General features: G+C 38.7%; 1 protein-coding gene across 1 annotated transcript in view; it reads left to right on the top strand.

Moving 5' to 3' along the window:
- The window catches only part of LOC140191632 (abl interactor 2-like), a 41125-nt gene extending 27047 nt beyond the window's left edge, over positions 1–14078 (top strand). The window contains exons 7-9 of the mRNA XM_072249211.1: positions 612–743; positions 7478–7606; positions 9601–14078. Coding sequence (XP_072105312.1) covers positions 612–743; positions 7478–7606; positions 9601–9764 — 425 coding nt within the window. The 3' untranslated portion in view covers positions 9765–14078. The remainder of the gene's footprint in view (positions 1–611; positions 744–7477; positions 7607–9600) is intronic.
- The last annotated feature ends 924 nt before the right edge of the window (positions 14079–15002 follow it).

Genomic DNA, 15002 nt, shown 5'->3' with positions numbered 1-15002 from the left:
TTCTGGGGTTTAACCCTACTTTATCAATGTGACATATTAAATTTTTAAAATTAATCCAGCATACAGGAATAGCTTTTGCAACTATTCATTTTAATTTTAACAGGTCAATGTTTTTATTTAAATGAACTATAAAAGCTAGTGCCACTGAACAGAGCCCCCATGTGGCTTATACAGTTAGAAGCCTTATACCGTAAAATGAAACTGCAGGATATTATTTGCAAATGTCTCATGTGCTGACTTGAAATCTATGGCTCTGCTAACTTAAGCTTGAACCAGTTTCAGATAAAGGAGGTAGTGGGGATAATTTCAATGTGATAGCAGCAGTGGAAAGAAAATTACATGGCACATGTAAATGGCAAAGTATGAGATAGCTCCTGTTTAATATCAAGTGATAAAATAACAAGTTTAATTGTCAGTATAACTCTGAGAGGATTTTAAACCATTATGTTCTGTATTGATTTTGGAATAGGTACCCAAAGATGTGCTTACGATCTGAATTTTGCTGCAATAGAATGTAATTGCTAGAGAATGTTATTGTCCTTAACTAACACAAGACTAATTTGCTTAAACCTGCATAGAGTGGGATTAATTGTAGTTATTATGTTTTGAAGATGGACTTGGCTTCCCGAGCAAACCAGTTCTGTCCTCAATGGGACTGCCCCCTCCTGCTCCTCCACCCGAGGTTCTCATTGAGGACTCTCTCCCTCCTCCTCCCCCCTTAATATCTGATGCTCCTTCATCAGGTAAGGAATCTTCAGGTTTACCTTATATTCACTCACATAAAATAATGTTATTTAAACTAATCTGAGGGAATGTTTAAAATGTCAAGTTCAAATTCAAGTTTCCATACATGAATGCCCATTAAGACAGTCAAATGAAGCAGCATTAATCCAGGGCTAAGGTGCAAAACACAGTATCAACAGTCATACACAACACAAGATACATATAACACATAAAAGATATCAGTAAAATAGAGTCATACAAAAAAAAAGACCAAATCCCTGAGTCCACAAATGTTTCAGCAGTCTGCAGTCAAACACAATACAGCTTGTCTTCTGCCGAGTGAACACTGGGGGCAGCACTGACTCCAGCATGGACGCTGCGCCACACCACCTCTGGCAGTCTGGTGGAGCACCCGACTCTGACATCTCCTCCTGGGCAGTTGCAAACAGGTAACACCATAGCTCAAAGCCTAATCCTCGCTATGACTGAGGCCACACAGCTACCCCGTTCTCCGCCCCCCACCATTCACCAATAAACCAATGAATTGGACGCAGTATCCCACACCACCAATGTCCAGTAGGGTCTTACAATCACAAAAAGAGCGACTAAGATGATCACTCAGTGTTAGACTGCACACCGCCTTCATGCACTGACACCTCGCTGTCGTTGGCAGCATCACGGTCCAGACCAAGTCCAGCTCCTTCAGTTTTTCTGCCAATGAGCAACTTGCTGATGGGGTAGACCTCTTATCGTTCAGAACGGTATTGTGATCATAAAAAATATGTTTAAAAAAGACAATAACATCTTTGGTTGGCCCCATAGAAGCCGTTGTGTCCAAGCGCGCCACCATCTTACCGGAAGTAAGATTCTATGTGTGAAACCAAGAAAATATAATTTGATTCTGCTATGGGTTTGACATGCTTCTCTGGGTTTGAAAAACAGCATGAAACTTTCAAGCAGTCAATAAGATGTTAAATAGATATTTGGTTTGTCCATCCATTACTTGAACCACCCCATATAGAACATAGAACATAGAACAGTACAGTACAGGAACAGGCCCTTCAACCCACAATGTTGTGCCAAACCAAATAAATTAGTAATCAAATGGGCAACTTTATGCCTACACAATGTCCATATCCCTTCATTTCCCTCACATTCATCTGCCTATCTAAACATCTCTTAAAAGTCCCTCATGTATCTGCCTCTACCTCCACCCCAGGCAGTGTGTTCCAGGAACCCACTACTCTCTGTGTAAAAAAAACTTGCCCCTTGTATCTCCTTTGAAATGATCCCCTCTCACCTTAAATGCACACCCTCTGGCATTAGACATTGCTACCCTGAGAAAAAGATACTGTCTGTCTACTCTATCTATGTCTCTCATAATCTTATAAACCTCTATCAGATCTCCCCTCAGCCTTCACCACTCTAGAGAAAACAACCCAAGTTTGTCCAACCTCTCGTTATGGCTCATGCCCTCTAATCCAGGCAGCCGAAGCCTCAACATCCCTCCTATAATGGGGCTACCAGAATGGTATGCAATACTCTAAATGCGGCCTAACTAGAGTTTTAAAAAGCTGCAGCATAACTTTTGAACTCAATAACTTGACTAAATAAGGCAAGCATGCCACATGTCTTCTTCACCACCCTATTAACTTGTGTAACCACTTTCAGGGAGTTATGAACTTGGGCCCCAAAATCTCTCTGGTCATCAACACTTCTCAGGGTCTTGCCTGTAACAGTGTACTGTCTCTTTACACTTGACCTACCAAGGTGCAATACTTCAAATTGGGCTGGGCTAAACTCCAGTTGCCATTTCTCCACCCATATCCATGTCTCTCTGTGTTTTCTTGTGTTTCTCTGCACCTCTCTGTTAAGAGGCAGCTTTCACCATCTTTTATGTCTCAAAATTGTGCAGCAAGAGTCTATTAACAGCTCACTGTCTGTCTCTATTGTAATGATATTAATAGCCCTGTGCTTGGTTATCCAGACTGTCATTCCACTCTTTGATCTGCTGAGATGTCAATGGGAGAAAGAAGACATTTTTGACTGGGCAGGCTGATGTGATGTATTCCATGATCTGTGACTTATGGACACAACTAGACTGTGGATTCATCTTGCATTTTCCACTTGTGGAGCAGATGGCCCCATCACTCATTGGCTGAATGGTTCCTGATGACTGTCTTTGGAGGAGAGGATGTCAAAGCCAGGAACCTCTGTTGTAGGGTCAGTGATGAGGTATATGTCAGTCATTGAGTTGGAGATGGAGCAAGAACACATGGAAAGCCACTTATTCCAAAGCTATTGCAGTCTATGGAAAGTAAAGTAATCGAAATCTGTACCCAACATTGACTACAACAAATAAATATCATGCTCAAAATGTCAGAAACAACTCCAGATAAAACCAACAGAATTTTTCTAACAAATTACACATTTAGTGAGATATAGTTATGTCATGAGATCAATCCCAGTCATTTACAGGATGTATAATTGGTGGAGTAATTACCTGGTCATGTCTAAGCTTGTCAGAAATTCTCAAGACACCAGAATGAACTTGTTTTTGTGAAACTTGCTGAGCATGTGTACAGATTGGAGTGCCAGCTCTGAGGCATCTCCACACCCCATACAGAACAAGTGAAAACACAAACATTATAAAGGATAGATAAAAGCAGTGAATTAACAACCAACTGCATTATTCAGAATACTGTGTTAGAGTTCTAAAATGCCAATGGAAAACATTGTAATTGATTTTTGTGGATGGTACATGTTGATGGATTTATTTCCTGCTCTTCTCTCTCTGCTTCAGCCTGTCAGCACCATCTTATGTGGCAGGGCCCTCGGCAAGGCCATAATGCGGCAGCTTCTGCAAGCCTCAGGTGCAGGCACTCTTCAAGCTTTCCTTCTATACGGTATCCATTTGTAAATGGTACTCCTCTCTCCTCCCCACTCTCACGTAAGATCTCTTCTGCTTTGTGAATTTTAAAATTCCACTTCATGCAGTTTAATCTGATTCAGTTGCTCTCGTGACTTACAAGGGCTTTTGCATGTCTCTACCACTCCCTTAGTCTGCTCCCCAGAACCTGTCCTTTCTCCTTTATTGCCGTCTATTCCACAGATCCCCCTGACTGGCTTTGTTGCACGCTTTCAGGAGAATAGTAAGTTTCTGAATTCTTTGCTTGCATACCTCTTGACTAGGTGAATTCCAAACACATTTCAAAGTTGTCATTTGTCATTATAAACTCAATAATTAAATGTAAATAAAATCAATAAAGGCAACCGTGAACTTACTAATTATATCTAATATATCAAGACAGAGAGCTACCTTGGTAGGCCTATTTGTTGGTAACTCTTAAATGTCCCTGATATGACTAGATACATTCAGGAGTTAATTAGGATGAACAATAAATATTGGCTTTCTTGTGACATTCACATTCTATAAATGAATCAAGAAGTATATTAGCAATATCAAAAGAACAAATATATTAATGGTTTTATAACTCGGTAAACTGTTAAATGGTCACCATGCCCAGGACATTAGTTATTAGATTGAGTGTTCAATTCAATCCAAATTTCAGCTGGTAGAGGCAAAGGAATTATTCAGCTCATCATTTTCTAAATTCACAGGCAGGTTAGTAAAAGCAATATTTGATCCACAGTGAAACTGACTTTACACATTTATGTTAGGAATAGATTTTCTTCCTTCAAAAGGTTTTTGATGTGTTACTTTGTTGGACTCGATCTTGTTGGCTGTTGCCAATTTGTTCTGAATGGACCCGTCAGCATTTGTCTATTTAAGCAGTTATTGGATCTTGGACTTCCAAACATGGAATATCAAAAGGCACAACTCCAGAACTTAGTCTGCTGCTAGAGAGTTTCCAGATGAAGAGGTGACTCCTACTACCATTCCCCAGCATTATACCAAACGATTACCTCCAGGGCTTAAAGCCAGATTAGATTTCAATGGGTTTGGAGAATGATAGTTTAGGAGATGAAGACGAAAGTAGATTAGCTGTTTTACAAATTATTTCATTTTACATCCATGTCTTTATAAATGTAGTTATTAATGATTATTTGTAAGTGGTTTTGTAATACTTTAGTTACTGAATTTCTACACTCTTAATAGCATACACTTATCTCAGCTACATTCAGAAATGATTGAAATATACTCACAGAACTTACACTTGTCAAAACTGGATTGGGGGTGATGCTGGCATTCAAAGTTTTCATAGAGCACAGAACAGCACAGGAACAGGCCATTCAGCCCACAATGTTGTGCTGAACCAGCTATAAGGCAAATCAAAAACACCCAAAACAGTAATGTCTCCTACATAGACCATGCGATATGCCTCCATCTTCCTCACATTCATGTGCCTATCTACACAACTCTCAAAAGTCTCTCATGTACTTGCCTCTACCACCATACCAGGCAGCACATTCTGGGCATCTCTGAGTAAAAAAAGTTACCCCTCACATCTCCCTTGCACCTACCCCTCTCAGCTTCAATACATGCCCTCTGGTATTAGACATGTCTACCCTGGAAAACAGATACTCCCTATCGACTCTAGCTATGCCTCTCATAATCTTATAAACCCCTTCAGCCTCCGGCACTTCAGAGAAAACAACCCAAGTTTATCAGATGAAGAGACGAAGCAGGATACCACATGCCCTTTAAATCAGGCAGCATCCTGGTAAACCTCTTCTGCACCCTCTCCAAAGCCTCAATATCCTTCCTATAGTGGGGGCAATCAGAAATGTATGCAATACTCCAGATTTGGCCTAACCAGAGTTTTATAAGGTTGCAACATAACCTCCTGTCTTTTGAGCTCAATGCTTCAACTAATAAAAGCTACCATTCCATAAGTCTTCTTAAACCCCTTATCGACCTGTGTAGCCACTTTCAAGGAGCAATAAGCTTGGATCCCAAGTGTCTCTGCTCAGCAACACTGTGAAGGATCTTGCCCTTAACAGTGTACTGTCTCCTCGCACTTGCCCTACTGAGGTGCAACACCTCACATTTATCTGGGTTAAACTCCATCTGACATTTCTTTGCCCATATCTGCAACTGATTTATGTTGTACCGTATTCTTTGCCAGTCTTCTACACTATCCACAATTCCACCAATCTTGGTATCATCTGCAAATTTACTAACACACTCATCTACATTTTCATTCAGGTCATTTATGTACATTACTATCAGCAGAGGTCCCAGTTCAGATCCCTGCGCAACTCCACTAATTACAGACCTTCAGCTCGAATAAGTCTTTGAGATAGTGAGATTGGCGTTCTGCATTCAACCAGATATGCGCGGCCATGGGAATAATGTGAGTGTGACTCTGGGCAGAGGCATTGGGTCAGCAAGACCAGGACCATTGCTTACAAATGATTCACCAAGACCCCATTAGTGAGTGTAAAACTAGTGGAAAAGGAACAAAAATAAAAACATTTCTGAAGTGTTCTTCAACTGAAATGAGCAATGGATTTGCACAGATGAATTTATTTCATTACCTGAGTTTCATACTGTTCTAATAGTCAATGTAAAAAAATTCAGTTCAATCAGCTCCTTTTGAAGCCCCATTTTTTTTCTTACCAATGTAAAACTCGTTAAACATATGTTTAGAACATAGAACATAGAACATTTAACATTACAGTACAGTACAGGCTCTTTGGCCCATGCTGTTGTGCCAATCTTTAAAAATACTCTAAGATCAATCTAAACCTTCCTTTCTTCATTTTTTCAAACAAGCATTTGCCTATCTGAGAGTTCCTTAAATGCCCCTAATGTATCTGTCATTTCTCTAAAGTTGCAGATGAGCTCCCAAATAATAAATACAAGCAGCATAACTGTTTATATATAAACACAAGAAATTCTGCAGATGCTAGGATCAGGAGGTTCACAAAAATAATTCCAGTATTGAATGGCTTGCCATATAAAGAGTGTTTGATGGCTCTGTGCCTGTATTCACGAGAATTCAGAAGAATGAGAGGTGTCCTAATTGAAACCTATTGAATGGTGAAAGACCTCAACAAAGTGGATGTGGATAGGATGTTTCCTATGGTGGGAGAGTCTAAGACCAGGGGACACAGCCTCAGAATAGAGGGGTGTCCTTTTAGAATGGAGATGAGGAGGAGTTTCTTTAGCCAGAGAGTGCTGAATCTATGAAATTTTTGCCACAGGAAGCTGTGGAGGCCAAGTCTTTATGTATATTTAAGGCAGAGGTTGATAAATTCTTGATTGGTCAGGGCACGAAGGGATATGGGGAGAAGGCAGGAGATTGGGGCTGAGAGGAAAATTAGATTAGCCATGATGAAATGGTGGAGCAGACTCAATGGGCCAAATGGCCTAACTCTGCTCCTATATCTTATAGTCTTATATGCTTGACCTGCTGAGTAACTCCAGCAGTTTGTTAATGTAGGATTGTTAAAATGTAAGGCGTAGCCAACTGCAGGCTTTCGTCTCAATCAAACACCCTTCCAACTTAGAAATTGCCCTCCCTCATTGGTAGGTCTCTCCGAATCATAGAAGCAGAGGAAGTAGCTGTAGGAGTAGGCCATTCAGCCCTTCAGGCTTCCTCTGCTATTCACCTTGATCGTGGCTGAGGTTTAGGGGGTGCAATTGCATAGTAAGGATTTCGAACCCTGCTGCTCATTATTCTCTTGTTTACTGTGATTTGGTTTAAATGCTGTAAGAACAAACTTCTGCAATGCTCAAGCTTACCAACAATTATTCCACGTTCTGATTTTGATCTTTTGCTTTCAGTCACTGAGTGTCCACCCCCACCTCCTCCTCCTGACTACATGCTTGACTTCGAAGAATGTCCACCCCCACCTCCTCCTATAGACTACTTAGATGACCATCACTTGATCCCACCCAACTACATCGAGAAAGGTAATGCTGGGTTTTTGTTTAGTTTCCATAACATTCATTTTCTTCTAAATGCAGAACCAGAACCAGAATCAGGTTTATTATCACCAGCATGTGATGTGAAATTTGTTAACTTAGCAGCAGCAGTTCAATGCAATACTTAATCTAGCAGAGAGAAAAAATAACAAATAAAATTAAACATAATAATAATAAATAAACAAGTAAATCAATTATGTATATTGAATAGATTTTTAAAAAGTGCAAAAAACAGAAATGCTGTATATCAAAACGAAAAGTGAGGTAGTGTCCAAAGCTTCAATATCCATTTGGGAATCGGATGGCAGAGGGGAAGAAGCTGTTCCTGAATCGCTGAGTGTGTGCCTTCAGGCTTCTGTACCTCCTACCTGAATAAAGGGCATGCCCTGGGTGCTAGAGGTCCTTAAAAATGGATGCTGCCTTTCTGAGACACCGCTCCCTGAGGATGTCCTGAGTACTTTGTAGGCTAGTACCCAAGGTGGAGCTGACTGGATTTACAACCCTCTGCAGCTTCTCTTGGTCCTGTGCAGTAGCCCCCCATACCAGACAGTGATGCAGCCTGTCAGAATGTTCTCCATGGTACAACTATAGAAGCTTTTGAGTATATTTGTTGACGTGCCAAATCTCTTCAAACTCCTAATGAAGTATAGCCGCTGTCTTGCCTTCTTTATAATGGCATCGATATGTTGGGACTAGGTTAGATCCTCAGAGATCTTGACACCCAGGAACTTGAAACTGCTCACTCTCTCCACTTCTGATCCCTCTATGAGGATTGGTATGTGTTCCTTCGTCTTACCCTTCCTGAAGTCCACAATCAGCTCTTTCGTCTTACTGACGTTGAGTGCCAGGTTGTTGCTGCCTCACCATTCCACTAGTTGGCATATCTCACTCCTGTATGGCCTCTTGTCACCACCTGAGATTCTACCAACAATAGTTGTATCGTCAGCAGATTTATAAATGGTATTTGAGCTATGCCCAGCCGCACAGTCATGCGTATATAGAGAGTAGAGCAGTGGGCTAAGTACACACCCCTGAGGTGCTAATGATATTTTACATCACAATTGCTGTATTTGTAAAGTGAATTAACAATTAGCAAGATTAATCTAGAGCAGAGGTTTCTGACCTTTTTTATGCCATGGACCCCTATCATTAACCATCATGTCGGTGGACCCCAGGTTGGGAAGCTCTGATCTAGTGTTTGACCAGTGGTAAATAAGTACTGTAGTAGATAATTGATGATCTATTTCATTTATATTCATATTTCCATAAGTATAAACTCTAGTCGTTCAACAGTAATGCAAGCTGAAAGTGTTTATTAAGGGCTAGGTAATTAGATTTAAATGTTGTTGGTTTGGAGGCCACTTTCAAGTAAAGCCCCACAGAATGCATATGGACCTGGTGCAGTGTTGACTTAAAATGTTTCACTGGACTGGCTGTTACCTTTTATTTTTGCTTTATCATCATTCCTTCCCCCAGCCCACTTCTCTCCCCATTCCCCAAAACCTTCACATCCCTGGCTTCTTAAACTTAATGCTCTTCTATTTTTCACTGAGTGCCTTTGAAATTTACATCAATTTAACTTCTTCCCAGAAAAATGTTATTGATGTCTCTTTATGTGTTCCCATTAGCTATAGTACACTTCTGCTTATCCTTGCCTGAATCCGCTTTGTAAAATTAAAGTTAGTTATAAAAACTATCTCCTATCTATTTTGCCTGTCTGATTAATACAGAGTTTATACTAATAACATACCTTTCTCTGCCATAGAATAATACATTAGAACGCAAAAACAAACTGGATTCAGGCAAGACAGTATCAGCAGTAAAGCTTTTTTTCTGTGTTAGTGTAGGTATCTTTTGTGCAGATATTTCTGCTTCAATTTACCCTGGCTGGTTTCTTGAATCAATACTTTGTGTCACACAACACTTAAATATTCTTCTGCTTTCCCCCATCACCCCAACCCCCACCTCTCTCCACACCTCAGTTGTTGCACTCTTTGCCTACAAAAAGAGCTGTGAAGAAGATTTGACGTTTGAAGAAGGAGAAATTATCTATGTCATCAAAAAGAATGAAAATGGATGGTATGAAGGTGTCATCAATGGTATAACTGGTTACTTTCCTGCAAACTATGTACAATTGATCAACTAACACAGTGAGCCACAGGAAGGCCTTGTAAGAATCACCAGCAATTGGTGGAATTAGTCATGTAAAACAATCCATCTGTTTAGTTTATCCATGTAACCTTTCCCCTAGAAGGAGCATTAGTGTTCTTTATATTTTATGGGCAAGGTTGATGCCTCTTATATTTTTTAGCTGACTGATGTCTATAAATTACAAATGCCACTTAGCACAATGAAGCTTGTTTGCTTGCTGTTCCATTCTCAATGTTTCTGTTTTCCAAGCATGAGATAACCTTTGAATGGTGCAGAGTGATTATAAACTCTAAGCCAATAGCAACCTCACAATAACTAGGACATTAATCTGAACTATACTTTCTCTTTTAAGGACAAAGTGACAGTGTGTGATACCACCTGTTTATTCTATATCTATAAAGTCAGGTCTGTAAAAGGTTAAAAGAGAACGCTGAGTCACATGCTCCTATAAAATACACTGAAGAAATGAAGATCTTTGTCTTTTAGTATATACAGTGGATTCCGGTTAATCGGGGCAACTGCTTATTTGGGCCAACTCTTAAACACCAAAAAGTAATTGAGTAATTGTCATTTGTGTGGCCATTAGAAACTACAACATGCTTAGAGTGAGCAGTTTTTAAATAGTGTCAGTTGTGTGTATTTGTGTTCAAAAAGCAGTCATTTTTGTCACTGATAGTTGGTGAGAAATAAGCAGTAAGACAATTCAGAACTGTTTTACTTACTGAAGTTTCAAGCATTCAGGCTTGGAGATGACAGAAACAGCCAGGAGTGAAAATGAAACTATTTCACTGCTTCAACAAGTTAGGACCTATGAAGAATTTGAAGGTATTGACAATCATCTACATACAATGTTATTGATGATTGCATCCTCCAAATCTTCATTTTCATTTGTTACTCAGTTAAACATTAGTTTGTCTTTTTGATACATTTTTAACTATTTCCATGCAACTTAGTCTGATTGGGGCAGTCACTTAATTGGGCAAAATGTAATGGTTCCGATATATTGTATCCCAATTAACTGGAATCCATTGTAATTTGAAATGATAGAATGGGCCATTAGATCCTGGATATTCTAAATACAGTAGTTTGAGTTTGTAAAGGCTGAATGAAGTAACATTATCATTGCAACCCAAAGTGGAAATGATTGGAAATTCTTTTGTCAATCATGCTTGGTTGACAAGAGCTGTAAGCAACCAAGTCTCATTTTATTCACGTAATTTATATGTTACTATTCTGCACTTATCATAACTTTCTGGAGAAGTTACCCTGCTTTTACTGTATTAGGAGGAGATGGTGATATTTCTGAATAAATTGGCTTTGCTCTTTATGATTTCTGTGAGCCTTACTCTTCACCTATCCTCCAGCTAATTGACTGGCATATTTTTGTCATCAAATGTTCCACATAATGAAAATATATTCAATGGTGATATTAGTGATAAATCAAGGTTAAGTATTCCTGTATAGTTCTTCACCATATGAAGTTTTTTGTATCTAGCACATATTAAAGAAAACAAGGTACTTGCACTTATGTAATGCCTTTCACACCTTCAAGATGTTCAAAGCACTTTAAATCCAGCAATCTGCTTTTTGAAGTGTAGTTATCGTTGCAATGCAAGAACCAGAACATTTGCATACTCCATGATTGCAAAAATAACAGAAAGATCAAACCAGATAGCTTGTTATATTGAAGTTGGTAGATAATACATATTGGTCTATGTGCCAGTATTCTGCTGTTGCTATTAAATTTAAGATTTACTGTTGTTTTACAACATTTGTGTCCAGGGAGAACTCCCCAGCAATTTATAACAATGGTATAAGGTCTACTTTTATCTGAGCGGGCTCAATAAACTTGTTAACCCGGTGTAGCAATCGTCAACAACATGCTAGATATTTCTATCTAAGCTATGTGTTTAGTTCTTAGAAATGTGACTTGAACCTAAAAAGCCTTGAATTTCTGAATGAAAAGAACTGAACTTGTTCCACTGAAAGCACAACTTTGATGTGTGTGAATCAGTGTAGAGGTGCATTAGTTTTATCAAGGGAACGTATGTCACCAACAAAGTAGAATGATTTCAGTAAGGGTTAATTCAAGGAAGATCTTAGTACTGATGTAGATTTGTAGCAGTAAGTCTACAGTCTGCGACACATAATGGTAACTTTCAATGGTTAAAAAGTGGAGGCTTTCATTATCCTTGATGTGTATAAGAACAAGGAAATATTATCCAAAAATATTCAATGTTATTTAGCGTACCAGATATTAAGAGTAGCGAATACAAAAAGTTACAACAATCACATTCTTATATTGAAATACAAAATTATCTAAGTACACATGCTAATTGTTAATCTATCATGATTATTTTACTAAATTTATAACTTTTAATATGCTCTTTAATTAATAAATAAATATTCAAAAATACTCTATTGCAATATCTGTCAGTTTTAATGCATTGCCAGTATTGGGTAAAGTGTGACTGGCTTTAATACTCTTATTAACCAGAGGTGAGCTTTACCTAATGGTTGTTGAAGAGATGGTGCATTCCATTACTGTTAATGTTATGGCTGTTTCAATGATACAATGTTTTCTACATTTTATCTTCAATATCTAGGTTTCCTTTCAGTTAACAGTTTTTTCTCATATTTGTACATTTACTGTGAATTTAATGCTATTGTTATTGAGCAGTCAATAGAAGAATACTTCATCTGGGTTGCATTCAGTGGCACCATGATCATGTGTCAGAATGGAATTGATAGGGTAATTCTCTGTCACTCATATCTCGACATTGTTCACCACTGTAAGTGAATGGTTTTATTTTATGAAAAAAATCCTGGCATGAGATCCATCCATTTTTACATATATCCCATCGCAGTCTAATTTTGCTTTATTTTAAAGTGGACTGTAGACAGTGGTGTCGTTGTTTGATTCACTTTCTGGCCTGCCTTGGATGGCCCAGGCTCTGAAAGCAATGGCCCCTCCGCCCTGAATTCTCCAACTGACAGATTGTCTAAGCCGCTGACCTGCAGGGGGCCCTTGAATGAATGGCAGTTGGCCCACTGTGAAATGACCCTTCATGACGCCCTTTTTGATGCACTTCATTGCCTGGGCCTCTGTGTGCTTTGCACATCGCTCTGTTTGGTTCCTAGTGGCTGACAGGGTGCAACAATTGCCAACAAACACTTCTGTGTTTCTGTTAGGAGAAAGATATATTTCTTTATAATACAAACTAAAATGTGAATCATCTTTCTTTCCATATTTTTGGCTACTTTTACTTTTCTGTCTTACTGTTCACCTGGTGAAACGGAATGTAATTTTTAAAAATGCGGAACTAAGACAAGGCCAACAGTTACTGTTGGCATTCTTCCTGTGATTGAATACTGAATACTGCTGCAGAAGATTCATTGTTTTAACTTAAAGGTTAATCTTTGCTAGCCAAAATAATGTTTACCAGAATATCTTATTGTCATATCAAATAATTACAAGCTGAAAATAGTCAACTATAATTTCTGTATAGTAAAATTATTTTTTTTTATATTTGGTTGACTCACTGAAAAATTACTTTGTATCTTTTTATATAACATTTGCAAAATATTCTTTTCTGAACATGTAATTAGATCAATGAGTTATTGCTTATTTATGGTATGCTTTAAAAATAATTGTGACAAATGAAATTAAGGGGAGATTTAATGCTGGTGCATAGAGGAGTAATATGGTGAATACTGAGGTCCTATTTCCCTTAGAAGAGAGACATTTAACCAGGAGCCTTAACCTCAAGTGAGTTGGCGAAAGGATTAGTGAGGAGTAGAGAAAAAGATATTTTATTTAACAAGTGATAAGAGAATGCAAGTTAATGCCTGGAAGTGTGGTGAGGGCAGTCACTCTCACCACACTTGGAAAGTATCAGGAACAAGAGGTGTGAAATGAGACTAAGCTTGTGGAATAACATGGACTCAATGGATTGAAAGGCATCTTTCTGGACTATTATATATTATGTATATTACATAGCCCTCTCCTTGCAGGCTTATGTGTGGAGTTATGGCTGGGTGGAACTAGGATACTTGAGTCCTTCAGTAATCGTTAGAACTTCAAGGTTGCAAGTACTATATGTAGATGATTTTTTTCTATGTGTGCGATTAATGTGGCCCTTCAAAGTGGTCAGAGCTAAATACCTGTGCATATCCCTGTGTCTGTCAAAGGGGTAAAGGCTTCAACAATACAGCTTCTAAGGTTTTCTTTTCTGCTGAGCTAATGGATTTATTGTAACATTTTAATGGTGGCAAAGATTCATATCTTTAAGAACTTGAAATAAAATAAATGCTGTGATTTTGCCAATACAGTTTACAATGTCTATCTTTATATTACACACAACGGCTGGTATAGGGCAACACACACCAAATCCTGGAGGAACTCAGCAGGTCATGTAGAATAACATGAAGAAATGGAATAAAGAATCAACGTAGGCCAAGACCCTTCATCAGGACACAGTTTTCTTCTGTCCTGTAAATTTTATGATTCTATGAACATACTCGACAGAAATTTTTAGAACTAATGGTGTTTCTCAGAATCAGAATCAGAAACAGAATCAAAATTAGGTCTAATATCATTACATCTGTCGTGAAATTTGTTGCTTTTTTAAATTCAATTAAATAAGTAGTGCAAAATGAGAGCCAAAAATAGTGAGAGTGTTCATTGTCCATTTAGAAATCTGATGGCGGAGGGGAAGAAGCTGTTGCTAAAACACTGTGTGTGTGCCTTCAGGCTCCTGTGTTTCCACCCTTCACGGTAACAAGGCAAAGAGGGAAAGTCCTGGGTGATGGGGGTCCTTAGTGATGGATGCCACCCTTTTGAGGCATTGTAAACAACAATAACAACAACTACAGGGTGTCCCAAAGAACTTCCCAGGAATATAATCAATATTAAGTCAGATCATACTTGCTTGTGAGCAGTAATTCATTGGCGACCAGCTGGTAAGTCTCAAGTCTTCGTCACTCTTCTGACTTCTATACACATGCATGTATACGAGCTTGAGATTGAATTGTGATTCATCTGATCCCATTGTTCTGCTGCTGAGCTCAGTACCAAGGCTAATGGTGGATCACTGATCTCCCAAGCTGAAGGCCCAGACCCATTTAGATCTAGGCCTTCAGTTTTATATCAGGGATAGTTAAAAATGCAGCAAGGCTCCAATTATTTATTGATCTGAAGTTAAAAGGTAAGTGAAGCAAAATGGTTTATCTA

The sequence above is a fragment of the Mobula birostris genome, chromosome X, assembly GCF_030028105.1.
Source record: "Mobula birostris isolate sMobBir1 chromosome X, sMobBir1.hap1, whole genome shotgun sequence".
NCBI lineage: Eukaryota > Metazoa > Chordata > Chondrichthyes > Myliobatiformes > Myliobatidae > Mobula > Mobula birostris.
Note: the sequence above shows the minus strand (reverse complement) of the source record. Positions and strands in the feature narration are given on the sequence as shown.